The following is a 25910-nucleotide window of genomic DNA, read 5'->3' as shown; positions in this document are numbered from 1 at the left end:
TGAAACACTCCGGTCCCCTGCACAATGGCAAACCACTGCACTTGATTTGCTTTCTTTGTTGATTATGTCTTAGAGATTTTTGTGTCCATTTTGAGCCACCACATTTTTTTGGTGAAGGCGGCATCATATTCTGCTGTGTGGACAGGCCACAGGGCATTTAGCAGCTCCTAGCAATGCATGCAGGTTATTACTGGTCTTCGGGCATGTGGTGTTTCACTTATGCAGAGGGCTCTCTAGGAACTGGGTTGCTGGGTCAAAAGGCATGTATGTTTGTAATCCAGGAAGACCCCGGCTGGCATATTGCCCTCCACAGGGTACATTTCACCCCCACTAGCAGTATAGCACTTGCCTTCCTCCCAGGGACCCCTGCCTCTGGACCTCCCTTTATGCTCACATCCCTCTTGGCTCCCCTTGATTTCACAGCGGCATGAAGTCCAGGTCCCCCAGCCTGGCATCCGAGGCTCCAGAAGGTTGGGTCCTCATGTCTCCTCTAGCCCCACACTCATTCAACTGATATAACTGACTCCAAAAGGTGGTCATCAAAACTGATGATAACCATTCTCTGTGCATATGCTCCCGTTTAACCTTCAGCATGACTCTTATTACCATGGTGACATCCACAGGTAGAGAAAGACGTTCAGAGGTCAGTGACCTTCCCGTGTTCACATCAGAGTGGAGACTCCCTGCCTCGGGCTGCCTACTCTTTCCATCTCCCCAGTGACCTCACTGACAAGCAGAAATCCTCTCCCATCCAATATGGCCTGACTTTGGATGCCCTCTCCCCGCTGGGCCCAGCCCCAAATCTCCCCTGCCTTCGCCCCCTTTCTCATGGTCCAGGCACAGCTGGGCAGCAGACAGCAGCCCTTTTGGCAGCAGGGAGCCATTTCCCAAATGGAGAGCAAGGAGATGTCAGTCCACACCAAGTCTTAGTTCCCCAGAGAGCAAGCCTGGTGATCGCTTTGCCTAATGCCCTCATTTTAACTACGAACAAACTGAGGTTCAGGAACGTTCTATGACTTCGTCAAGATCTCCAATGCAGAGACAGGTGGCACTTGCCTGGGAGCCCTGGCCTCCCCTCTGGCTGGATAGTGCAGTGGTCACAGCGAGGGCTCAGCTAGAACAACTGGCTTCAGAGCGAGCTCTGCCATCCACCAGCCTCGTCATCTGTCAGTGCCTCAGTTTTCTCACCTCTGAGATGGACTACCGAGAGGACGCCACTGAGAACCCACACAGTTAACGTCGGGTGCCTGGCACCCAGGAAGCTGGCCCTTTATAGCTGAGAACTGCTGTTATTCTAGCTTCAAAGTCTGCACGTTCAACTTTAGACCCGAATGCCATTTGCTCTCCAGTGACATAAACACATTAGCCAGGAGCAAATTACACGATAGTCACTTAATTATCCTACAAGGTTGGGAAATAGGATTTTCTGCATAAGGGAAGGTTCTGGCATCAATTTCAACAACTGTATCCGAGGCGTGAAGCTCTGGCGCCCACCGACCTAGGTTTGAATCTTGGTTACCCCGCCGGTAACGACCCTTGGGGACCCGTTCAGATCACCGAACACTTTCTGTTTCTTACTGCGGAGACGAGGCAATGCCCGCTCCCCGGGTCTCTGTGGGCGTTACAAGGCACAGGTGAATACAGATTTGCTGAGCCCAGAGCGCCCCATCACGAAACTGCTCTTACGACCAGAGTCGCTCGCTGACTGCGCATCGCCGTCCGCCCTAAGAAGCGGCCGTGGCCCTTGTGGCAGCCCGCGTTGCAGGCCGGCTCGGAGCCCGGGCGGCACCTCCTTCAGCACTGGCGGCCGTGGACGGCGCCGGAGAAGCTCTGGGGCCGCGCCGGGACCCGCCGGGCACCTGCGCCGAGGGACGCGCGGGGAGTCGAGTGGGCCGGGGCGCAGGCCTGAGTCACGTGCCAGGGCCTGGGCACCGCCCCGGGCATCCGCACCCGCGCCGCCCAGCTGAGCTACACCCGGGCGCCACGACCCGGTCCCGGGGACGACCCCCAAACTCCCAGGGAGCGGGGCGCGCGCGACGCGGTGGGGATGGGGAGCCGCAAGTCCAGCCACTGACCCGCAGCCTGGCCGCAGTCCCGCTGCATGTCGCCCGCCCGCCCGGGCCGCCGCCCCGCGCCCGCCGCTCTGCCTCCGCCCACCCAGTGCGCCAGCTGAGCTCCCCGCCGCTCCGCCCCGCGCCCTCTGCTCCGGCTCTGCTCCGCCCCGCGCCATTGTAGGGGGGCCGCCGAAAGGGCAGCTCTGCAGTCTGTCACTCCCCGCGCCTTTGCGGACGCCCGGGGGCGAGCTTCTTGCGGTAGGGACGACGCGGCGCCGCCAGGGGGCTGAGCCGGAGTCCCAGCCGCGCAGGGCGTTCCGGCCTCCAGGTTATCCGAGCAGCCCGGGACTGGGCGGGGCCAGAGGGAGGCGAGAAGGGGATGGGAGGGGGAGGGGGCGGGGCGGAGGACCGGAGAGCCCCGCCCGCGTCCCCATTTCTGGGGACGCCCCCTCCGTTACATAAGTGCGCCCAGTTGGCGAAAAAGCTGATAAGCGAAGGCTAGTCTTTAAATTCTTTATACGTGTTTTAATATTTTCACATCACAGAGGAATACATCATACATTTTGGAAAAATCAGAGCATCCCTTCTCTGGAGTAGGCACTTCAAAGCCAACCACCTGTTAACGCATTGGTGTACCTACGTTAAACGAATTCGAAATATAATCGCAGAGATAATTGTAAACATTTAGAAAGAGCCATGAGCTCCACGCCTTCCTTTCAATGGCAACACTTCCATGTTCACATATTTCCTTCCTGTCCGTGGCAGGTGACTTGAAGGCAGTCACGGCCTTCACACACGCTCTCTGGGTAATTTTGAGGTTGCCTATAGGATGGCACAGCCCCTGGAGCCAGCCGGTCTAGGTTTATCAGCCCACCTCTGCTGGGTGACCTTGGGCTGGCTATAGTGGTCCTTTCACCCATGGGGCATAGACCCTCAGTGGGTTCCTGAAACCGCAGATGGTATGGAACCCTATACAGGTACACCTGATTTTATCGTGCTCTGCTTTATTGCACTGCATAGATGTTGTGTTTTTTTACAAACTGAAGGCAAGACCCTCCACCACAGAAAGCTAACAACTCACTTTATTGCAATACTTGCTTTACCACGGTGGTCTGAAACCGAACCCAACATATCTCTGAGATATGTCTTTATATACTATGTTCCTTCCTATACATCTATGATAAAGTTTAATTTATAAATTAGGTACAGTAACAGAGTAACAGTAACTAATAATATAATAGAACAAGTATAGCAATACACTGTGATAAAATTTATGTGAATGTGGTCTCTCTCTCTCAAAATATCTTATTGTACTATATTTACCCTTATTCTTGTGATGATGTGATAAGATGAAGTCAGGTGATGACACAGGCATTGTGATGTAGCATTAGGCTACTACTTACTATAAGGGTTACGAGTTATTTATCTGTTTATTTGTTGATGGACACTTGGGTTGCTTCTACCTTCTATCATTTGGCTATTGTGATTAATGCTGCTATAAACACGAGTGCATGAATTTCTGTTCAAGTCCCTGCTTTCACTTCTTTTGAGCATATATCCAGAAGTGGAATTGCTGGATCTTATGTTAATTCTTGTTTAATTTTTTGAGGAATCACCATACCATTCTCCACAGTGGCTGCACCATTTTGCATTCCCACTAACAGTTCTCAAGACTGCCAATTTCTCCACACCCTCACCAACAAAGTGTGATGTGCTGTTTTTTTTTTTTTTAAAAAAAGCATTTTATAACCATCCAAATGAGTGTGAAGTGTCAACATACCTCTTAATAATTTTTAGGCCAAAGAGTAAAACAAAGTTGGTAAGGATAGAGAAGGTTTGAACAACAACAACTATAACTGGCTTTATGTAATGAAACACATATAAATTCCTCCACCTATCATATAAAGGACAGTTACGATTTTCAGAAAGATACCATTTACGATACCAAAACAAAATGAGAAATAGATCTATTGAGAGATATACAAGACCTTTACACAGAACATTATAATTTTATATTGAAAGGTGTTTATGAAAACCCGAATAGAGGCATTCGTCAATGGGAGAACTTGATATAAAATATCACATCTCTCCAAATTGTGTGATAGATTTAATGAAATTCCGATCAAAATCTTAACAGGGTTTTGTTTTTGGTTTTTTGTTTTGGTTTTGCAAATTTTGCCAAGATAATTCCAAAATTTTTTTGGAAGAGCAAAGGTCTGAGAAGCTTAAATATTTCTGAAGAAGATGAATAAGCAGGGGGACTTGTTTGACAGGTATGAAGACTTACTGTAAAGCTAATGTAATTACGACAGTGTGATATTGATGCAGAGATAGACAAATAGATAAAAGGGACAAAACGAGCAGGCCATGAATACATGGAAACTTGATATACATCACAGGTTGCACTGCAGCTCGCTGTGAGGAAGGATGGAGTTTTAAATAAGTGATGCTGGGGCAACTGGCTATTCCCACCAGGGGAAAAAATGAAATGGGATACCTAGCTCACACTGCACATAAAACTCCATTCCAGGTGCATTAACTTTTAAAACTAAAAAGTAAAACTTTAAAACATTTATAAGGGAATATGGGAGAATATTATTAATGACTCCAGATGGGGAAGTCTTTCTTAAAACACAAAAAGCACAAATCGTTAAGGAAATATGGAAAAATTGACTGTATTAAAATTAATGCTTCTATTCACCCAATGGAAACCAGGATAATATGGTGTGATAGCCCTTCACTGAAAGAAGGTAATGTGCAAAACGTACATTCACCAAAACATTAGAATCCAGAAACTATAAAGAACCCCTGACTAGCAATAAGAAAAAGACAACCCAATAGAAAAATAGGCAAGAGCTATGAAAAGTCATGTTCACTAAGAAAAAGTATGACTAGCCATGACATCCAAAGGGCTTCTGTCAGAGAATTCACAGTCAAATCACTGTGAAACACCTCTTTACTCTCACGGGATTGGCAATAATGTAATGGTCATCCAACACTATGTGTCCGCTAAGATATGGAACCGGATTTCTTGCAGACTGTTGGTGGGACAATAAATTGGCATAAACATTTTGGTCAGCTATTTGGTAGTATCTTGTAGAGTAGATACTCGTGCTCCATGACCTAGCAATTCCATTCCTATGGTATATACTCCAGCACAGTGGTTCTCAACCAGGAGGATATTTGGCATATGTGGAGACATTCATGGTTGTCACATCTATGTGGGAGGGTGCTACTGGCATCTAGTGGGTAGAGGCTAGAGAGAGCCCCTTTCCACAAAGGATTATCCTACCCAAAATGTCAGCAGTTCTTCTGTTGAGCAACCCTGCTCCAGAAATCTCTCATTGATGTGCATCCGAAGATAGGAATGCTGGTATTCAGAATCACCGTGTTTAAATAGAAAAAAAGAAATTGCCAGAATGTCTTTTCACAGTTCAGCCACAGGTATCAACATGGACAAATGTTAAAAACTCAAGGTTGAGTAGAAACTGAAATAGGGAAGAATACATATAGGCATAATACCATGTATACGGGATTAAGAAAAAGATAAACACACACGTTAGGATAATGGTCAGCATGGGAGAGGCTTGTGGGACATGGCAGATGTTCTATTTCGTAAGTTGAATGGTGGGTACGATGACGTTTATCATGTGGTTTTTATTCTTTGAATATAGTAAAATCTTGAAGTATCAAATCTTATTTAACAATTACTGCTTGAATCCTGTTCTCTGTCCAGCCGAGTCTCTAAAAGGGCAACAACGTTTCTTACTGTGTGGAAGGGTTGTGATCACCTGAGGCGTGCTGTGTGGCTACTTGTGCACAGAACAATTTCACTGTTTTGGGTTTTTTTTTGGTGTGTGTGACCCCTCTTTTTTGAGGCAGTATAGAAATACAACTGACATTTTTGGAAACCCCCTAATTAAGCTTTGGAAAACATATAGGGTATATGTCTTACTTGGCATTCTTGCAATATTTCAGATTAAAAATTATATCTTTAATAATTGGAAACTTGTCTCCTTAAAGGTATTTTATAGGGTCACATTAGCCATCTCGATCACGTTTTTATATTTTGTACTGTGAATAAACACTGCATAACCCCTGTCCAGTGAAACCAAGCAAGAAAACCTAGGAGACTGTATGTACAGTCTAGTATCTTGGAGACTTTCTAACCAAGAATGAAACAGAAGCTATACGAAAAAAAGAACTAGAAAGTGAGAGACATCTTTACATAGCTGACTTCATAAAAGTTTGTTGTGTGGCAAGAGGTGCCATAAGCAAAGTCCAGAGATGAATGCTAAGTCTGGAAACAGTGCCTGGTCACTGAAGACAGGAAAGGGTAACTACTGATGGGAAGCTCTTCACAATGGACAGACAGACAGAAAGCCAACTAAGAATGGGCAAAGGCTCTGAGTAGACAAGTCTCAAAGAAGTAAATCAAAGGCCTACATATATTCAACTTACCCCCCAACTCCCCAGTAAACAGAGCAATGCAAAGTAAAATAACAAGGGCACTTCACTTCACGCCGTCAGAGCGGCGGCATTCACGGCATCTATAGCACCGCCTGTGGAGGGGATCTACACTGAGGCAGGAGGGCGATGTGTCACAGAGTCTTAGGAAGCTAATCTGTCAGCATCTATTAGCTTAAACCTTCAAACTAGCAATTCCACTCCTGGGCATCCATCCATAGAAATAGAAGCACTGATACCTGGGGACGTGTGTGCAAGGATATTTATTGCCCATTGTTCTTAGCTGACGAGGACAAAGAGGGTGCCTACGCGATGGGAGGCCACCAGCCTCTCAGGAGAATGAATCCAGTTCCCTCTAGATGGTAGTGGGGATTTTCACCAGTGGATGATGAGCGCGGAAAGCAAGAAGCAGATAAGTGCGATTATAATGGATTCATCTTGTAAAACAATGATTCCAAGCCCGCATGCGCGTGTGTGAATGTATGCGTGTATGTATATAGTACGTACTTACATATGTTTATGGAGAAAACTATGAATCAAAACAAGCAAGGTTGTTCACGTGGGCTACCTGGTGGGGGATGTGATGTGGGAATGAGGAGGGGGAGGCCTCCATAATAAAAACATGGTGCGTAAAAGGAGTCCGTTCATGTAAAATCACACCCATGTATCTGCCCACCGGGAGTGGCATGAAGGCCTGGTCACCTGAGGGCCTGTGGGGGTTACCCTGGTGTGGCGAGATTCAAGGTGACCTTTGTTTCCTTCTCTATAGCTGTCTGTATTGTTTGAATTCTTTACAATGAACATGTATTATTCATAGAACCAAATAGCCCACAAAAAGCTGTTTTCATTGAAAGGCGGAAAGGAGAAGAAAGCATCCTGGCACGGGACCTTGTGGCTGAGAAGGCCAGACGCCCCCTGTATGGATGGTGGTGGAGAACGTGGGCATGGTGCCTGCCTCGCACCCCTCATGGCTGCTCCACCCTGTCTGCGGAGGAAAAGCCCACAGGCCCCTGTGCCTATCTCCCTGCCCCAGGAGGAGCCCTGTCCAGTGCTAGAGCCTTGAGCTGCCATAATGTTCATCAGTGTCGTTTGGAAAATGTTTTCTTTTGAGATAATTGTAGAGTCACAGCACTTGTAAGAAATAATACAGAGAGACCAACCCAGGATATTCTTCACCCAGTTTCCCCACAGTAACCTCTCGTGAAATGATGTGACACAGGAGGCAATCAGTATTGATAACAATCCATTTACCTTATTCAGATTTCCCTGGCTTTACGTGAACTTGTGTGTGTGTGGTGTTTAGTTCTATGCAATTTAATCACGTGTAGATTCGTGCACCCGCCACCACAGTCAGGGTACAGAACAATTCCATACAAGGAACCCTCCTGTTACCCCTTTATAGCCACAGTCACCTCCCTGCTCCCTCCCCACCTCCCTGCAAACACTATTCAGTTCTCTATTTTTAAAATTTTGTCATTTTGATAAAGTATGTAAATGGAGTCATGCAGCTGTTTTCACTCAGTCCAGTTCTCATCTTTGCTGTCTTGGATTTGAAAGTGGATTGATGGAGAGCATGAACTTGGGATCACAGAGACCTGGCTGTAGTTTCCAGATCCTCTTCAGCAGACTCACTTGGACTGTTTGAGTCTCGGTTGTTACATGTAGAAAATGGGCATCACAAAGCCTCTCCTGCAGGGGTGAAAGAGGTAAGCTTTTCTGCTAAGATTTAGGCAAATCATTGAATCTTTCCATTCCTCAGTTTCTAAGGATAAGGTGGGGATTAAAATGAGTTAATATATGTGAAGCTCAGCACAGTACCTGGCACACAGTAAGTGCTCAATAAATGCCAGTTGTTCTTGGCAATGTGATTATTTATTTACCCCCAGAGCCAGGCTGCCAGGGTTTGAATCCTGGCTCCACTGGCCGTGTGATCTTGGGCAAATTACCTAACCTCTCTCTACCTAGGGCTGTTGTGCAGATTAAATAATACACACAGAGTGTTGACTTGGTGTCTGCTCAGGCCAAGCCTGACCAATGTTCACTCTTGTTATTATTACTATCCGCCCCACCCCCCAGCACAGCCCACCACCCAGAAGGCAAGTTTTACAAGTTGGATCAGTTTCAATGCCCCTAGTCAGGGGTGGGGGTGCCACTTAGAGAGTCCTGACCGGGTCTCCTGGGACCATGGCTCAAAGTGCCCTGGTTCTGACCAACAACCTGTCTCATCACCATTCAACAGCCTCTTACCTCCACTTCCCACCCAGCCTCCACCCACATGCTGGGGTTAGTGGTGTCATGCCCTGTTCCAAATTCCTCAGTCACCAGAAGTTCCGGTGTAGTCTTCAGCCGCTTAACCTGTGTGCCCTGCAGGGGGCAGCAGTCTAGAAATCCATGTCCTGGCCTTCATGCTTCCGTGGTCCCTCCGCACAGGTTGTTCCCTTTGCCTGGAAGGCTTGCTTCCTCCCTCCTTGTCTAACCTCAGTTCAAGTGTTTGTTTCCTCCTCCAGGAAGGCCCCCTGACTCATTTAGGCAGCTCTAGAAGTGCCTTCCCCTACACGCCTTCTGCCCCGGGCTACCCCATCGTAACGATCCACGGAGTCTTCTGTCTCCCCCACTGCCCATGAGCTCTTGAGGGCACAGACAGGTTGTTCCATGCCATGTCCCTGGTGCCCAGGCACAGCACCAGTACACAGTAGATGCCCGTCGTGTCCAGGTGTACTGAGTTGTATGCGTTTGCTCGGGCTGCCATAACAGAGTACCACAGGCTGCTTGGCACAGAAACGTATGGTCTCACAGTTCTGGAGGCTGGAAGTCCGAAATCCAGGTGAAAGCAGGGTTGGTTCCTTCTGCAGCCTCTCTTCTTGGCTGGTAGATGGCCGTCTTCTCCCTGTGTCCTCACACAGTCGTCCTACTGTGTGTATCTGTGTCCTAATGTCCTCTTCTTATAAGGACACCAGTCGTATTGGGTTAGAACCGACCCCAATGACCTCATTTTGCTTTAATTACCTTTTAAAAGACTCTGTCTCCAAAGATAGTCAGATCCTGAGGTACTGAGGGTTAGGACTTCAACGTATGAATTTTGAGGGGACATAATTAGGCCATAACACCCGCTGTTCCTTTCCCTCTGACTTCCTATTATCACGCTTCCTCTCATTTTGGGAGGTGTTGGGGTGGCTGAGGGCATTTTGGGGATGCAGCTGAAGGGAAGTAGAGTCAAGGAGGCCTTGATTTGAGTTTAATACATAGTATATGTTTATATGGTTCCCAGTCTGTGTAGGTCAAGTTATTGCACTCTGGGAGGGCATCATGGCTTCCAGGAGTGTCATCCAAGGGGCACTGGGTGGGAACATGTGCTAGGGCGCCCAGTGCCAGAGTATATTAGAGGAGGAGATACGAGGTTTATAAGGTGATTTTTCCCAACAGGGAGACCTGGATTTGCAGACCTTCAGATTCACAAGGCAAACGGGAAACCGCCTAATCCAGGGCCTCTCAGGCTTCAATGGACATCGGACTCCCCTAGGGCACTCAGTAAAATACCGATTCCTGGGCCCAGCTACTCCGAGGCTTCACTTCAGTGGGATGTGAGGAGCCCGGGCATCTGTATTTTTCACATGCTTCCCCACATGCCTGTGAGGGGCACCAATGTTTAGGAAGCAGCGGCCAAGTCATCTTCTGGTTTGAATTTGTACAAGTCCTTTTATGACAAAAATTAATACAATCACAACAAGGCAACTGTGTGTGTGTGGGGGGGGGGCGACAGTAATTTTTCTAAGTCTTAGTGTTCATTTAAAGAAGATTATGATTGAAGTTTCCCCGAATTTGACAACAAATGTACATGACTACCAATAAGGAATTATGAGGCTGAAAGAAAGTATTCTAACCAACATGGAAAAAAATTCCATCATTGGAGGAGTACTCTGAATTATCTGTTTTCTCCATAGAAAAAATATCACAAAGTCATTGCCCTATGAAGAGGCAATCCAAAAGGATGAAGAAGCAAAAAAAAAAAAAAAAAAAAAAAAAATGTAGAGAAAGATGCTATAAAGGTGGATGTGAGGTAGTTAATTTAAAAATTTATTGTTTTTCTGGATTTTGTAATGTTTGTGTTATCTGTCAATTTGAAACATTATTATTTTTTATTATTCTAAATAAATATTCACTTTTGTACCTACTTTTGTATTTGTAATTTTTTGCCCTTAATTGTTTTTCTAGAAGAAGGCCTCCAAATTGTAGAAGCTTCAGTTCCTACAGAACCTCGATCCATCACTGCTAGTTGCCTGCTCAATTTCCATTCTCCCCTCTTCCCCATTAACAGAACCCTGATTTTGTTAGGGCAACAATGTGCCATCCTTAATTTTTCTTTTGATTTCCAGGAAGCCAGCGGTGGCCATGTGACTTGCTTTGGCCAGTGAACCTTAAGGGAAAGTGATGTGTCTCTTCCAACAGGAAGCTTTAGAAGCCAGGACAATTTGCTACCTTTCCTTCATACTGCCCAAGCCACCATGGGCACACAGTTGAGATAGGCGAGGATAAGCAGAGCTCTCTGCTGGGATGTGTAATGAGTGAGAAAGGAGACAGTGAGATTTGGGTTTGTTTGTTACTGGTGCTTAACACAGTTTATCCTGACCGGTGCATTTTAAATACGTAAATATGACAGTGGCCCACCTTCTCTAATGAAGCAGCTTCAGGATGAACAACAAATTCTTTCCCATAAGAATTTGGGACAGATGCACCAACCTCTGCCCACCATGAATTTTGAGGGGACATAATTAGCCCATAACACCCGCTGTTCCTTTCCCTCGCCATCGTCATCTTTGGCTGCTCTCCTCCTCACCTCTCTCTGGCCCAGAGACACCTGCTTGTTTTTAGATTCTCAAATATGCCATTTTCCTTTATCAAGATGTTGACCAGTGCTTATGTGAACGCTTTATGTGGATTCTCTCCTCTCCCTTCTCTGCTAGAATGTAAGTTCCAGGAGGGCAGCGGCTCTCTCTGTTGTTCACTGTGACATCGCTAGATCTTAGTGGCTACCTGGTACGTAGTAGGTGTTCAATAAACATTGTGGAAGAAAACTAAATGGACGAATCTTTGCCTAGCTAAATGCTACCCTTCCTTCCAGCCTCAGCTGGACGTCACATTATTCATTCCATTATCGTTTGGTGATGTGGCTTTGCCGACCACGGGCTCAGGAGTAAGCCTCCCAGATCCGCCACTTGCTGTCACCTTCAACAGTTCCTTTAGCCTCTGACTCTCAGATTTCTGTACAAAAGAGGAAAATATAGTACCTGTGGACACTGTGTCTTCCCCAACCACCAATTGCTTAGGATGGCCACAGTCTCAGGTTGTATATCCACCTCCTCCAAGAAAACCCCCAAACCTACAGAAAACAAAAACAAAACTGGATGTGAGCCCCCTGAGGGCAGAGACAAACTTCTGGGGCCTTTAGCTCTAACCGGAGCCAGAAAGCTCCACCCAGCTGCAACTCCAGCCCAGCGGGCAGCCGGAACCAGCGCAGCAGGCGGCGCTCAGTTATGGGACCCCAGTTCCACCCCCGCGCGGGCCGCGGGGTCCACTGCGCACGCTCAGGCCTCGCAGCGACTCTGCTCCCGTCCGCAGAACTGCTCCCGGCGTCGGCCCTGGGCGGGGGCGGGGCGAACGCTGCGCCCTCCTCTCTGACTGGCAGAAGGACAGGCCAATCGTTGGGACGCCCCAGGGGATAGGCGGGGCCGCGCTGCGAGCCGGGCGCTGGGCGGCGGCGGGAGCTGCAGCCGGGAGTGTGCGGCACGCGATGGGCGGCTGCCCCGAGCACTGTCACCGGTGATGCTGCACCTGGACCCCCGCCCCGACGAGCCGCGCACCCATCAGCCCGTCTTCCTCCTGTGCTTCTTACGATTATTTTTTAGCACGCAGCCTTTTTCTTTTCCGTTTTGTCCTTTTTAGGGCGGGGGCGGCGGCGTAAGCTCGGGGCGGGGAGGGGGCGGCCGGAGGATGCGGCGCGGGGCTGCGCTCGCTACGCCCGTTGCTGCTGCCCGGCTCGGGCCTGAGCGCCGAGCAGGTGGGTACAGGTACGCCGGGGGACGGGAGGCACGCGCTGGCCAAAGGGGATCCGCGGACCCTGCGACCGATTGTCGGATCCGGTGGCAAGGGACGCTGTGACCTGTGCCGCCCCGCCCTATCGCCCACCTTTCCCTCCTCCAGCCTTCCCCCCCCCACACACACACCCTCCTGTCACTCTCGCTCCTCACCTTGGTGGGCCCCCACCCTTCCGTTCCCATCCCCCACTCCTCTCCAAATCCCCCTGCAGCATCTCCCAGCCCCAAGACTGCGTCGCCTTACTCCATACGCCCCCTCCCTGTACCTCTCCCAGCCCCCCTCTCTCCCTCACGCCACCTCCATTTCCATACCGCTCCCCATTGCGCCCCTGAGCTAAGGAGAGGGAGGGGGACCCACCAGGTGCCTCCCGGGAGTGGCTCGGGGGGCGTGGCTGGCCAGTTCTCTCCGTGTCCTACCCACTGAGTAGGTCAGGGTCCCCCAATCCTGGCCTAGGTGGCACAGAGGATGGAGCCTGGGGCCGCGCATCGGCGACCGGGGGCCGGGAGGGTGAGGCCGCCCTGTCTGCTCCCCCATCCCACGCACAGCACACATTGCTGCGGCCCCTGCCACGCACACCCCCGCGCTGCTCCGCCCACGTGGGCCCCGAAGAGGAGGCTGGAGAGATGGGAAGAAAGGCTGGCACCCACCCTCCTGCCCGGCGGGCGCTCCCGGGGTGCACTCGGCCTCAGGAGATGGCGCATAGGAATTGGCTTCAGCAGGGCCGGGCACCTTGCTGGGAATCCTGCGTTCAGGCCAGCGGCCTCTCGGGCCTGCTCTGCGCCCTCGCCTCCAGGCCCCTCTCTCCATCGCTCCATCGCTCTATCACTCCGTCACTCCACCCTCCTTGCTGTGGGCTCCTGAGGATCCTGCCTCATCATCTCTGATAGAGGCCACTTGCCAGGCAGTCTTTCCCCTTAGAAACACCCCCGCCCCCCTCCACATCTCCCTTCCCCACACACCCTAGTCTGCCTTTCTCCTGATGGCTGGCTGGCCTGGGCGCTCCGCCAGGCTTTGCCCAGCTCCTTAAGCTCTAGATGTACTGTATGGAACCGTCCTCCACCCCCACCCCCAGCCCTTCCATGCTCACTCACAGGCACTCTGTCCTTGGCCTTTGCTGGTGCTGTCCCATCTCTGGGAACGCCCTTCCTTCAACTGGCCAGCTCTTTCTAGACCAAGGTCAGGGAGAGCCCCTTGCCCCGCCTGAGCAGGGAGGTGCTGGACATGCTGCTGTCCCCCTGATGGCCACTGCCTCCCAGACCAGACTAGGAAGTCTGGGACGGCGGGGGCAGCCTCAGCCCCTCATACAGGGCACCACCCGCAGTAAATACAGGGCTGAAGGGGGGTCCTCACCGCTACTTCATGGTGATGCACTGGTGTGCGGCAAAGCTGTGGGAGGAGCTGGCTTCTCCTCCAGGACCTTGGGCAGGTGTGTGGCACTTCCATGAGCTGGGATGGATGAGGAGGACAGCCAGATTTGGGGATGGGGTGGGGTGGTCAGGATGCCCCCCAGGATGCTTGCTCAGGCAGGCATTGTCACCTCCCTGGAGACCTGCTGCTCTGAGGATGTTCTTTCTTTTGTGCAACTCAATGGAAGCTTATGGATGGTTGCAAAGTTTTGTTGTTGACACTCATGCACATGGTCTGAACATCTCTGCTCCAAGTCTGGGTAAATCTCACTTTGAGTCTTTTCACAGCGAGAAGCCCCTCAAAGGGTCAGAGTGTGGACCCAACAAATGAAACTGCTGCCATTTTCCTCCTTCACGAACCATCCATGGCTCCCACTGCCTCCAGGACCTCACAGGTCCCTCACATCCTGGCTCTCCTTGCCCACCACTCCCCTTCCCCGCCACACTGTCTCAGCCGCCGTGCCACCTCTGTGTTCCCTGTTTTCACTCCCAGAAATGTTCTGCTCCTTTGCCGTATGGAGAACTCCTATTCATGCAATAACGCCCAGCTCTCACGTTACGACTCTGGTGTTCCCTGCCTCAGCCAAGCAGATTGTGTGCTCTCCCTGAACTTTATATCCGTACATATTTGTGTCGCTTTTCTTTAAGCAGACCTCGCCCTTTGAGACTGGGGACACAGTCAGGTCTGAGAGGTGGCCCCACTTTGGTGAGGGCTCCATTTTCTGGGGGAGCCAGTCACACCGGCACCCACACTGCCAGCGCCCTAAGAGACGTGCACAGAGGAGAGAGAAAGCAGGACTGCTGCCCTCCGCTGGTGGAGAAGCCTTCAATGAGGAGGAGGCCCCACCCCAGTGGTGTACACGGTGGGTTGGGGCCTGCGGACCAGCGGCAGGAGGGACACGTTTTGCGGAAGGCAGAAGCCTGCAGCCACGTGCTGTGCCACTGTTTGTTTGGTTAACTCCCTGAGAACGGGACCCTGCCTCTCTGCTGGCTCTGGAACCAGACTGTTGGGGTTCCCACACAGGCCCTGCCCCTCACTCAGCTATGATTGGGCAAGCACCTCCCCCCGGGCTTTCTAACTAAAATGGGGTGCCACCCTCAGGAAGAGTGGGGATGAATGCAGTGTATCCTGGTTCTCCTCAGTCACTCCCCTTCCCTGCGGTGGTTGGGTCCACCTGCAGGGCTTCTGAAGTTGTGTCCTATTCCTTATGGCTGTGTGATCTTGGTCAAGAAGACTAACCTCTCTGAGCCTCCATTTCCTGTACAAATGAGGGCTGGGTTGGTGTGGGGCTCGGAGGTGTGGTCTCTGAGCACAAGAAGCACTTTAATAAGTGGTCATGATGATGAGGGAGTGTGATAAGTGATTAAAAAAAATGAGTCTTTTTACTTTGTTGCAATAAACGCCCCAGTTAGAGGCCCTCTTTGTCCTTCCCTAGCTGACACCGATAAGCTAAGTATTCAGTCACTGGGAATGAAAGATGAAGGGCACAGGTGCCACATTGGCTTATGTAGACTGTGTGAGAAGGTGCTGTGCTTCGTGTAAGAATCCTGAACTCAGAGTCCACACAGGAAGGCTGCTTCACTGGCCCCGGAGCAGTTCATTTGATGCCTCTTTCACCTGGACCGCTTACCTGCTTAATGGTTGGGCTGCAACAGTTCCAGTAATTTCCACCCAGTTCCTAAGAAAACTTAATGGAACTAATGATCATAAGCATCGGCCACGGGCTAGGTGAGCTGAGCTGTGAGGGAACAGGGCTGGGTCAGAGGAGCAGCACTGACCAGCTCAGACTATTGGCTGTGTGACCTTGGGCAAGTCACATAACCTCTCTGAGCCCAGTTCCTTTTTCTGTAATGTTCACATAAGGAAAATAGCTATCATTGCCTAAGCTCCCATTTTTGCTGTGAATGATCTCATTTAAGCTGCACAGTACCGCTCTGGGTAAGGATTGTATGAGCACCTGGCAGTCTGGGGCTGCGTCTGGAGGTCGAGGCAGAGGCAGAACTCACCATTTGGGGTCCCTTGCTCTGGAGCTTAGGCGTTGCTCCGTGAAGCACACTGACCCTTGCGATGGAAAAATGTCCTTCCTACAGGGCTGCTGCGAGAAGCCAATGAGAGGAGCCTTCTCGGTGCTTTTAAGAGAAGCATGTTACCATAGAGCCAGTGGTAGCCGTTGGTGTTGCTGTAATCCGAGGCTCAAAAGGAGCACAGAGCTGGCCCGCAGTGGGACCTCGGCGTTGTCGCTCTAGCCCTGAATGCATTCAGACAATGCTTTCTTTGCTCATGCCTTTCCAAGGCCTGGTGGACAGCCCAGGGAGTGTGGGCCAGCAGGAAGGAGCAGGGACAAGGCAGGGGGCTCTGGGGGCCTCATGCCATGCAGGGCAGGGTATAGGAGCCCCTCCTGTAGGAGGTGGGAAGGGCAAGAGTGCTCGCAGGGGGAAGCACGGAGGTCCTTAGCCGCCTGCTCAGCGTCAGCCTGAAAAGCAGCAGAGAGGCCCGTGGTGAAGGCATGGGGGGCTTGGAGTGACCGAGGGGCCAGCTCCCCAGTGGGGACAGGGACTCTGCACTTAGCCCTTGGTGTTAGTATTTCTTTTCGGAATTGCACAAGAAGTATGGTACCTCTCATTGGTGAAATGAAGTGAGAGAAATGCCATTTTTCTTAATTGTAGCAGTTAACATTTGCTAAGCACTTAACAGGTGCCAAGGTGTATGCCAGGGCTTGGCAAGCTATGGCTCATCAGCCCGCCACCTGTTTTTGTAAATAAAGTTTTATTGGCACACAGCCACATTCATTTGTGTACCTGTTGTCTCTGGCCGCTGTTGCAGTGTATTGGCAGAGTTGAGCAGTTGTGGCAGGTACCTGTAAAGCCAGAAACGTTAACTGGCCCTTTACAGAAGGAATTTGCCTCCCCTGCTCTGTTCTAGCCGTGATTTGAGTTCATTTAGTCCAGAGGGAGAAGCCCTGCATTTCCCATTTTACAGATGGGCGCAGATAGGTTCTGAAGCCCAGGGGCACAAAGCTGGTAAGTGGGGGACTAAGGCTTTGAACTCAAGCAGCCCGTAGTTTTTCTTTCCAGGTGAGGAGGGATTTATATGTTTTATTAGCTTGTAATTGAATCATACCATGTTCAGAAAATGGGGTCTGTATAATATCTATTTTTTAAAAAAATTGTTGACAATTTCCGAATGGCCTGGTACCTGGTCATTTCTTAAAATACCTTGTGTTAAATGTATATACCTAATATGTTATAATGGTTAACATATTCCCCTTGGTTAAGTGTGCAGTTCAGTGGTGGTAAGTATGTTCCTATGGTTGCACAATTATCACCACGTCTGTCTCCAGAAGTTTCCATCCTCTGGAAGCGGCACTCACGTTGGTAGCCATGACCCCCTGCTGCCTTGTGGGAGGTCTGTAGAAACAAACAAACACCAATGGTGTGCATCTAATGTAGCAGTGAGGCTTTGACTGCAGCCCTGGGTTTGAAGGCCTGCTCTGCCATTTCCCAGCTATTTGTTGCCAAGTGTCTGCACCCCTCTGAACCTTCCACCACTCAGTGGGATGAGCCCCACTCCCCGTCCTGCAGATCACGTGGTAAGAGGGTGAATTAAAGAACGGAGGTGAAGGCCCAGCGTTGTGCAGAGGACAGGAGCTGTGATGCTGGTCCCTTGAGTGGCCACACCTTAATCGGGTGTTAGGTCAGTCTGTCCTCTCCAGGTGGCCCAGGTGTCCCCTTTGTCCTTTCCAGGCCCTGGAAGCATCCTCAGGACCTGTCACGCTTCCTATAAACCCTGGCTGGACCTCAGAGGACCCAGAAGCTCTGTGGCTATGGGCCTGCTGCTGTCCTCTCCCCCGTGGCCCAGACTTGGCAGAAGGGCCACTTCAAGGAGTGGAAGGAGGCCATCCTGGGACTGCCGAGGGCTGCCCATTGTGGCAGTAATGCCCTTGTGTGTGCCGGGTCAGGGGACCCACTGGCTTGGCCCGCTGGCTGCTCCGTCTCCACATTGGCTGCATTTTGATTCAGGAGCCTCCGGACTGGCTGCTGGTCCCTTCCTGAGGGATGGAGGCAGTGGGGCACACCCCTGAGGGGTGTTCTGCTTCCTCTGGAGGACAGCCAGACAACGAGGATTACAGGGGTTGAGCCTAGAGTAGCTTTCTGCTTCTTGTAACCTTGGAACCTGTGCCTTTTCTCTTTTCCCGCTTTAACCTGCTGCTTCTGGAGGCTGGCCATTCCTATCTGCTTGCTCAGACTAGGGGTTTCATTTAACAGGATCTTGATTGAGGTCATCTGTTGAAGCACTTCTTTTTTTGTCCCCCTCCCCTTTGTAAAAATTGGCTGAAATTCACACAACATAAGATTAACCATTTTACAGTGTCCAATTCGGTGGCGTTTAGTATATTCACAATGTTGTGCAGCCACCACCTCTATCGAGTTCTTTTCATCACCTTCAAAGGAAACCTCACCCTTTAAGCAGTTTCTCCCCACTCCCCCTCCCCCTCTGCCCTGGCAACTGCGGCTCTGCCTTCTGTCTCTCGGTTTCCCTATTCCGCACATTTCATACGAATGCAGTCGTGTACTTATACTATGTGGTCCTTTGCGACAGGCTTCTATCACTCAGCATAATGTCCTTAAGGCCCATGTTGTAGCAGGTGTTAGCACTTTAGTCCTTTTTATGGCTGAATAATACCCCATTGTATGGATATACTACATTTTGTTATTTATTTGTCTGTTGATGGATATTTGGGTGGTTTCCCCATTCAGCTAGTGTGAATAGTGTGTGAGGCAAGACTTAAAGTGTTAAAACTTTCTTCCCAGGACCTTGGCTGCTCGGGTTCTGTTCTTCTGGGGTGTCCACTCCACTGCCCACTCTTTCTCCAGTTCAGCCGCTCATCAGATAGTTGTGGATGTGCCCTCTGTGCCAGGCAGTGCCCTGGGAGCTCCCAGCCTTGTTCTTGACATCTGGAGAATGGTTTGTTGGCTTCTTATTTTCCAACCAAGAGTGTGAGAACCTCGAGGCAGGAGGGATGGCATGGGTGCCAACCGAGTGGCCCAGAAAGGCAGCTGGCACATGGCAGGGAGCCCGGCCTCCTTTCTGTTGGTTCCTGGAACATGCTGGACTCTTCCTGCTTGGAGCATTTGTGTTTGCTGCTTGTTGTCTGGCATGCTGTTCCCCTTCCCTCGCCAGGACTGGCTTCTCCTCACCCTTCAGTCTCAGCTTGAATGTAACCTCCTGCCCCAGAGAGGTCTTCCCTGCCTACCCCAGGTGGATGCCCACCTCCCCCTCCACTGTTATTCTCCCCTTTGGCACTTCGTTTGCTTCTGAAATCATCACGATCTGAAATGGGTTTATTTCCTTGTTTATGATCAGCCTCCCATCCGCATAAGCTAGAATGAAAGCACCATGTGGGCGGGAACCTTGGCTGGCGTGTTCTCTCCCAGCCCCAGGTATTAGCATCAGTAGGTGCTCAATAAACAAACCTCACTGTTGCTTGGAGTCAGATGTGACTGAATTTCCTAACTCCACGTTGCTAGCTCTGTGCTCTGGAGCATGCTACTTAGTCTTTCTGAGCTCTGCTTTCTTCTTTTGTTCAATATGTTGAATGTCCAATGTCCCTACCTCTTGAGATTGGTGTGAAGGTCAGAAATCACCTGTGTAGGCCGTCCAGAGCCATGTCAGTGTGTAGTAAGTAGGTGTTTGTCAACTGCTGCTGTTGTTGCTGGTACTGGTAGCGGAGCTCATAACAGTTGTGGGTGAGTCCCCTAACTCATACGCTGCCTTGCTTTGAAATAGCCAGGGACTTCCTGCAGCTGAGTGTCCAATAAGGTGGCCACTCAGAGCTATTGAGTGCTGAAATGTGGCTTGTCTTAATTGACATGGCCTGGTGGGTGAAACACACACACTGGATTTCAAAGACTTTGAATGAAAAAGAGCGTAAGACGTCAGTAATAGTTTTAACATGGAACACAGCTTGAAATGATACTATGTTGGATCTATTAGGCTAAATCAAACGTATTCTTAAAGTCAGTTTCACCCATTTCTTTTGTTTTTAACACGGCTACTAGAAAATTTAAAGTTGCTTGTGGGGCTCACATTGTACTCCTTTTGGGGAGAGCTGCTGTAAATTGGAAGCTCCTTGAGGGCAGGAACCAGGCCCAGAAGATGGTGGCTCTGCCTTCTGGGAACTGTGTGGCCCTAAGCAAGTTAGTTAAATTTTTGTTTCCTCATCTGTAAATGAGATGCTCAGTCTAATGACATACAAGGACAGTGCACATTTGAGGCCCTCCTGTGCGCCCCTGGAAGGAACTAGGGCCATAGGAAGACCAGGCGTGGCAAAGTCCCCGCCCATGGCAACTTTTGTTCTTGGGGGTGGGGAGGGGAGACCCACAATCTACACAATATAAATAAAACACAGACCCAGTCACTAAGACTGTGATTATTCCTCAAGGATATAAGTAAGAAGACGTGATGGACAATCATACTGGTGAGAGTTTGGTCTTGTTGACCTGAAACAGACAGACAAATACTTCTCCACCAACATGAGTATTTGGGAACAAAGAATTGCAATTCAGGACACGTGGTTTAATGGCGAGTCAGGAACAAGTCCAGAGAAGAAAGGAGAGGAATATTCTTTTATAGAGAAAAGGGGCGTGTTGTAAACAGAGAGTCTGTTGGAGGAAACGTGGAGTTTGGTGTTGTGGCTTTTCATTGCCTGGGTGGTTGGTTGCAGCACAAGGGGAAAATCCTCCTTCCTGCAGGAGCAGCAGAGTAGAAGAACATCTTCCGGTTGCAGATGGAAAACAGTCTTTTCCTATTTGGGGTACTTGGCGATGAGTGGTAGGGTGTGAGAGCGCCCCCTACCGACCCTCCCCGCTCCAATTTAAATGACCTTGCTGTTTGTTCATCTTCGTAGTCTTCAGTTAGGAGCTGTGCAGGCAGGCCTCTTGAGGAGAACAAAGATGCACCTACGTCTAGTCTGGCGCATAGTAGGCTCTTTCTAATCGGCACTCAAGATGATTACGTTGGGATGGCCCAAGATGGGCCACTCCACTAGGTCACCTCCACTCAATGTGCCAGCCTTTTTAATCCCTCTGCTCACAAAGATTTTGCTGTTCTCTGAAGAATTTGCAGCCTCACGTTTGTTTTCCATGGCCTCTGAATGTAGGAGACTTCTCTGAGCATCTTCCCCGTAGTGGGCAGGGCTGCCTCACGGCCAGCTCTGATTGGACTAGAGCAGTTGATCGGCCAGCTCTGATTGGATGAGGGCAGCTGATTCTCAGGGTATGACAAGGCTGCCGTCTTGCTTTGTGCATCTCCTCTGCTCTGGACCCCATCTCTACTGCCTTTTTCCTGGCCTGGGAGGGAATCTGGGTTTAGTTCTGGATGCAGCCAGGAGCCATGAGGGAGACGAGCCACTTCATCCCGGGGAGCTCTGGTGACCTGGGGCCACATCCCTGTCCCTGTCCAGGGGTGTGTGTGCTCCCCAGTGAGAGATGCCTGGGGAGAACTTTGTTCCCACTTTTTCAGGAGTCAGCTAACATTGTTCTCCTCGTTTCCCTCTGCCACACCTACCTGCAGGTGCCTGGTGTTGTGCTGGCACAGCCCTCAACCCTGTATTCACAGAAGGTCATATTTCTTGTTAAATTAGCCTGGTTTTCCCATTCTCCCAAGCTGCACCTCAGAATAGGCTTTGGAAGATACAGCTTCTTTTTGGAAGTCAGCAGGGCTGCTTCCTGGGCTGGGGCAGCTGGGTGCGTAAGCTCATTAAGCTGGGTAGTAATTGGGTTTCTGTGGCGTCTTGGAGCCTTCCAGGATCATGGCTGGATGAGGTTTTTTGCCAACCAGACACCTGATTATAAACAAGGGCCTGGATGGCCTCAAATTGTGCCTAATCTGTTTAAACCATCAGGGAAATGGGTGCTTTATTGACATGCTCTATCTCTCCTTGGAAGCATGCCAGTTACCCAGGATGAGCCCGTTCATGAGGGTCGTGGTGTTAGGGGTCCCTGAGTTTTCTATAGGGATGGCAAAAACGAATGCAAGACACTTTAGACCAAACATGTCCTATTGCTGGATAGGATATCAGAAATTGGGAGTGCTCCTGCCAGAAGATGGCGGAGGAGTGCTGGGTGCCCCAAACCTCAGGTGTTCACATCGTAAATTGTGAATTTGGGATTTCACAGTTCACAAGCTCCTGGGTTGTAGCTTCCCTTCGTGTTTGTTGGTGAATAGTAGGTAAACTAATGAGGTTTTGGAGTGTGGTAAATTGCTCTCAGGCAGGGATGTGGGCTGATGAGTTTGGGGTGGTGTCTTGTCTGTTCATTGTAGCAGGTACAGAAAAGCTTCTTTAGCATTTGTGCCAGGTATCTGAGAGCAATGCCATGGCTGCTGAAAATACCCATATGTGGACTTTTTCTCTGAATTCCAACCATCCCTTCCCACCTTGATCTGAAGCACTGAACTGTCACCACACTTCCAGTCACCACGTCATGAAGGTGATTCCCTAAAACATGTGGCACCATCCCTTCTCCTTGTGGGAAGGTCAAGTTGTGTCCTGAAATCGTCCCACCCAGGAAGCTGATAATGGACATTTTTGTAGGTAGTGTTCTATGACAATTGGATGAATAATCGAATTGGTCCCATTTACTGGGACCAGAGAGAAAAAAAATGATTGATTAGAAAAGGAGCGATTTAAGAAACTGAAAATTGTCAGAGAGGTAATTTTGCTGTCTGAATTAAAAATAAATATACCTTTGAAGTTCTTGGTCTGATTTATATGCCAAACGCAGTGCCTGATTTACTTCATGCAAAAGAACACAATAAAGGAGAAATAGAGCAACTAAAAATACATGAAATGTATAAAAACAGAGTGAAATGGCAGATGTGAAATCAGTTATACCAATAATAACAAACATGAAGTGTGACTGGATTAAATAATCCAATCAAAAGACAGATGTTCTCAGAATATATTAAAAATAATCTAAACGTATGCTGTCCATAGGAGATCCACATCTTTAGAGTCAAAGATACATAGTGGATTGAAGGTAAAAGAATGAAAAAAGATACATGATGCGAAAAGCAACCACAAGAAAGCTAGAGTGACTATACCAATATCATACAAGATAGACTTAAAATAAAAATAGAGATAAAGAGAGACATTTTATAATGACATTTTATAATGATAAATAAAATGGTCAATCCTTTAGGAAAATGTAACAATTATAAACATATATGCATCTAACAACAGAGCACCAAATACAGGAAGCAAAAACTGACTGAAATATAGGGAGATAATTCAACAGTAATAGTTGGATTCTTCAATACTCCACTTTCAGTAATGGACAGAACAACTACATAGATCGAAGAAATAGAAAACTTGAACAACACTATAAACCAACTAGACCTAACAGACATCTACAGAATACTTCACCAACAACATTACAATATACTTTTGTTTTTTAAAAACTGAGGTATAATTGATATATAACTTTAGTTTGAGGTGTACAATATAATGATTTGATATTTGTATATATTGTGAAATGGTCACCACAATAAGTCTAGTTAATGTCCATCACCACACGTAGTTGCAAATTTTTTTTTTCTTATGACGAGTATTTTGAAGGTCTTCTCTCTTAGCAACTTTCAAATAGGCAATACAGTGTTATTAACTACAGTCACCATACTGTATGCAATACCCCTAGGACTTATGTATTTTATAACTGGAAGTCTGTACCTTTTGAACTCCTTAACCCATTTTGCCCACCCCCTACCTCTGGCAACGACCAATCTGTTCTGTGTATTTATAAGCTTTTTTTTTTTTTTTTTTTTAAATTTTACATATAAGTGAGATCATATGGTATTTTGCCTTTATCTCTTTATCTGTCTGACTGACTCACTTAGCATAATGCCCTCAATGTCCATCCATGTTGTTGCAAATGGAAAAATTTCATTCACTTTTATGGCTGAATAATATTCCACTGTATATATACCACATTTTCTTTATCAATCCATCCACCAGTGGATACTTAGGTTGTTTCCATATCTTGGCTATTGCAAGTAATGCTGCAGTGAACATGGGGGTATATATATCTTTTTGAGTTAGTGTTTTTATTTTCTTTGGATAAATACCCAGAAGTGGAATTGCTGTATCATAGGTATCATGTTCTTTCTTTTCTTTTCTATTTTTTAAATATATTTTGAAGATCCCCATACTGTTTTCCAAAGTGGCTGCATCAGTTTACATTCCCACGAATAATGTACAAACCTCCCTTTTCTCCACATCCTTTCCAAGAATATGTATTCTTCTCAAATGCACATGGATCATTCTCCAGGGTAGACAATATGCTTGGCCGTAAAACAACCTCAATAAATTGAAAAGGATAGAAATAGTCCAAAATACATTCTCTGACCACAATGCAATGGAGTTAGAAATCAGTAGCAGCAAACACAGGGCCTGGCTCTAGCTGATGCTCATTTCCATCCTGCCAGCCTGACATCAAGGCCTCTCTTTTCCTTTCCACCTCATCCTCCATCACTCCCAGTCACCCCTGTTCTTCCTGGCTAAACTGAACTACTGACTTCCTACCCACTGTTTCCAGCTTCCATGCCTTTGCTCACGCTGCCCCACTTCCTGGAATGCCCAGTCCTCTGCCTTCCCTACCCCTACCCAGTCTCCTAAGTCACATCCTGCCTGTCCTGCTTATGTGATCGCCCACCTTAATGAGCTGCAATAAGCACAGTCTGTAATGAACAGATCAGAGCAGTGGTTCTCCAGCTGGGGTCTTGGCCCAGCAGCACAGCGTCACCTGGAAGCATTTTAGAAATGCACATTCCCAGGCCCACCTGAGCTACTGGATCAGAAACACTGGGTAGGGACCCAGCAATCTGGCTTTTAACTAAAGCCCTCTGGGAAATTTGGATATCTCTTCTTGAGAACCAAGGCAGGCAGGGCCGGTCACCATTTGTCCTGTAACTATACAGTCTGTTTGGTTGTTTCTAAAACAGTGGACGACTGGTTGGTTCCCTCGAATGGGCACAAACCACCACCACCATCTTGCTGAATCTATAGGTGAGACCAAAGGATCTTGTTACGTGGGGGTATAAAGAGCAGTGCTTCCCTTTCCAAAGAAGCACACACTCCAAATTGGTGCTCAGAGCGAAGCGTGTGCTTGGCTTCCAGTGGTTTCTGGTGGAAGAAGGAAGACATCCTGGCACTGTTGTACCACACTCTCTCCCCTTGAGATGGTGGGCGTGGGCCGAGTCATCACTTCCAGGAAAGGAGGGAAGGTGGCCAAGTGTGACAACCAGCCCCGAGCCAGGGGTCGTGAGGCCTGGCTGTGAGTCCTGCCCACCTACTGCCTATAATGCCTAGCAGAGGCCCTTCCTTCCCACGGGTGTTTGTGGCGTGCCTGCGATGTGCTGGACACTTGGTTTCCGTCCTCTCAAAGCCCACTGGGCAGGGATGGTAATCATAGATAATTATAGAACATAGATAATTATAGAATACCCTTACCTCTCTCTGGGTCTTTTTCCCCATCTGCAAAATGAAGTGTTTTCAAAAAAAAATTTTTTTAGCAGTTAAAGCATCCCATCCCAATATACAAAAGAGGGAACTGATGGTTTATTATCACATTTATTTTATAACTTAAAAATGATGGCACTTACGAGTTATAAGGTCAGTCAGTGAGAACAGTGAGGTTGGGTTGCTTTGACGAATATAACTTTCTTTTTTTAAAATTAAAGTTTATTGGGGTGACAATTGTTAGTAAAGTTACATAGATTTCAGGTGTACAATTCTGTATTACATCATATATAAATCCCATTGTGTATTCACCACCCAGAATCAGTTTTCCTTCCGTCATCATATATATTTGATCCCCCTTACCCTCATCACCC

At 48.6% G+C, this 25910-nt stretch overlaps 2 protein-coding genes and 1 long non-coding RNA gene across 21 annotated transcripts in view; 1 reads left to right on the top strand and 2 right to left on the bottom strand.

Annotated features, from left to right (window-relative positions):
• The window catches only part of LOC109456121 (high mobility group protein 20A-like), a 28701-nt gene extending 26411 nt beyond the window's left edge, over positions 1-2290 (bottom strand). For 11 of the 14 annotated variants that reach the window (XR_016019225.1, XM_088792982.1, XM_088793002.1 and 8 more), the window contains exon 1: positions 2158-2290. Coding sequence is in view for 13 of the 14 variants with exons in the window: in XM_088792982.1 (XP_088649108.1) it covers positions 2158-2230 (73 nt within the window). In the remaining variant the exon portion in view is untranslated. Of the gene's footprint in view, positions 1-2075 lie in introns of all 14 variants that reach the window. The other 3 variants (XM_088792993.1, XM_088793004.1, XM_074321098.2) reach the window with 1 other exon arrangement.
• Positions 2291-7085: 4795 nt separating this feature from the next.
• LOC141569141 (uncharacterized) lies at positions 7086-17248 on the bottom strand. Its single transcript, XR_012492561.2, has 3 exons — positions 13262-17248; positions 11807-11898; positions 7086-8210 (listed from the first exon to the last, which is right to left on the bottom strand). It is a non-coding gene; the product is annotated as an uncharacterized LOC141569141 (long non-coding RNA).
• Positions 12256-25910, top strand: part of JAKMIP1 (janus kinase and microtubule interacting protein 1) — a 103110-nt gene continuing 89455 nt past the window's right edge. For 4 of the 6 annotated variants that reach the window (XM_019748186.3, XM_074321066.2, XM_019748182.3 and 1 more), the window contains exon 1: positions 12256-12576. The gene's annotated coding sequence lies outside the window, so the exon portion shown is untranslated. Of the gene's footprint in view, positions 12587-25910 lie in introns of all 6 variants that reach the window. The other 2 variants (XM_019748183.3, XM_074321073.2) reach the window with 2 other exon arrangements.

Source organism: Rhinolophus sinicus, chromosome 1 (assembly GCF_057876585.1).
Source record: "Rhinolophus sinicus isolate RSI-liver-muscle chromosome 1, RSI-T2T, whole genome shotgun sequence".
Taxonomy (NCBI): Eukaryota; Metazoa; Chordata; class Mammalia; order Chiroptera; family Rhinolophidae; genus Rhinolophus; species Rhinolophus sinicus.
The sequence above is the reverse complement of the archived record's forward strand: the minus strand, read 5'-3'. Positions and strand labels throughout refer to the sequence as shown.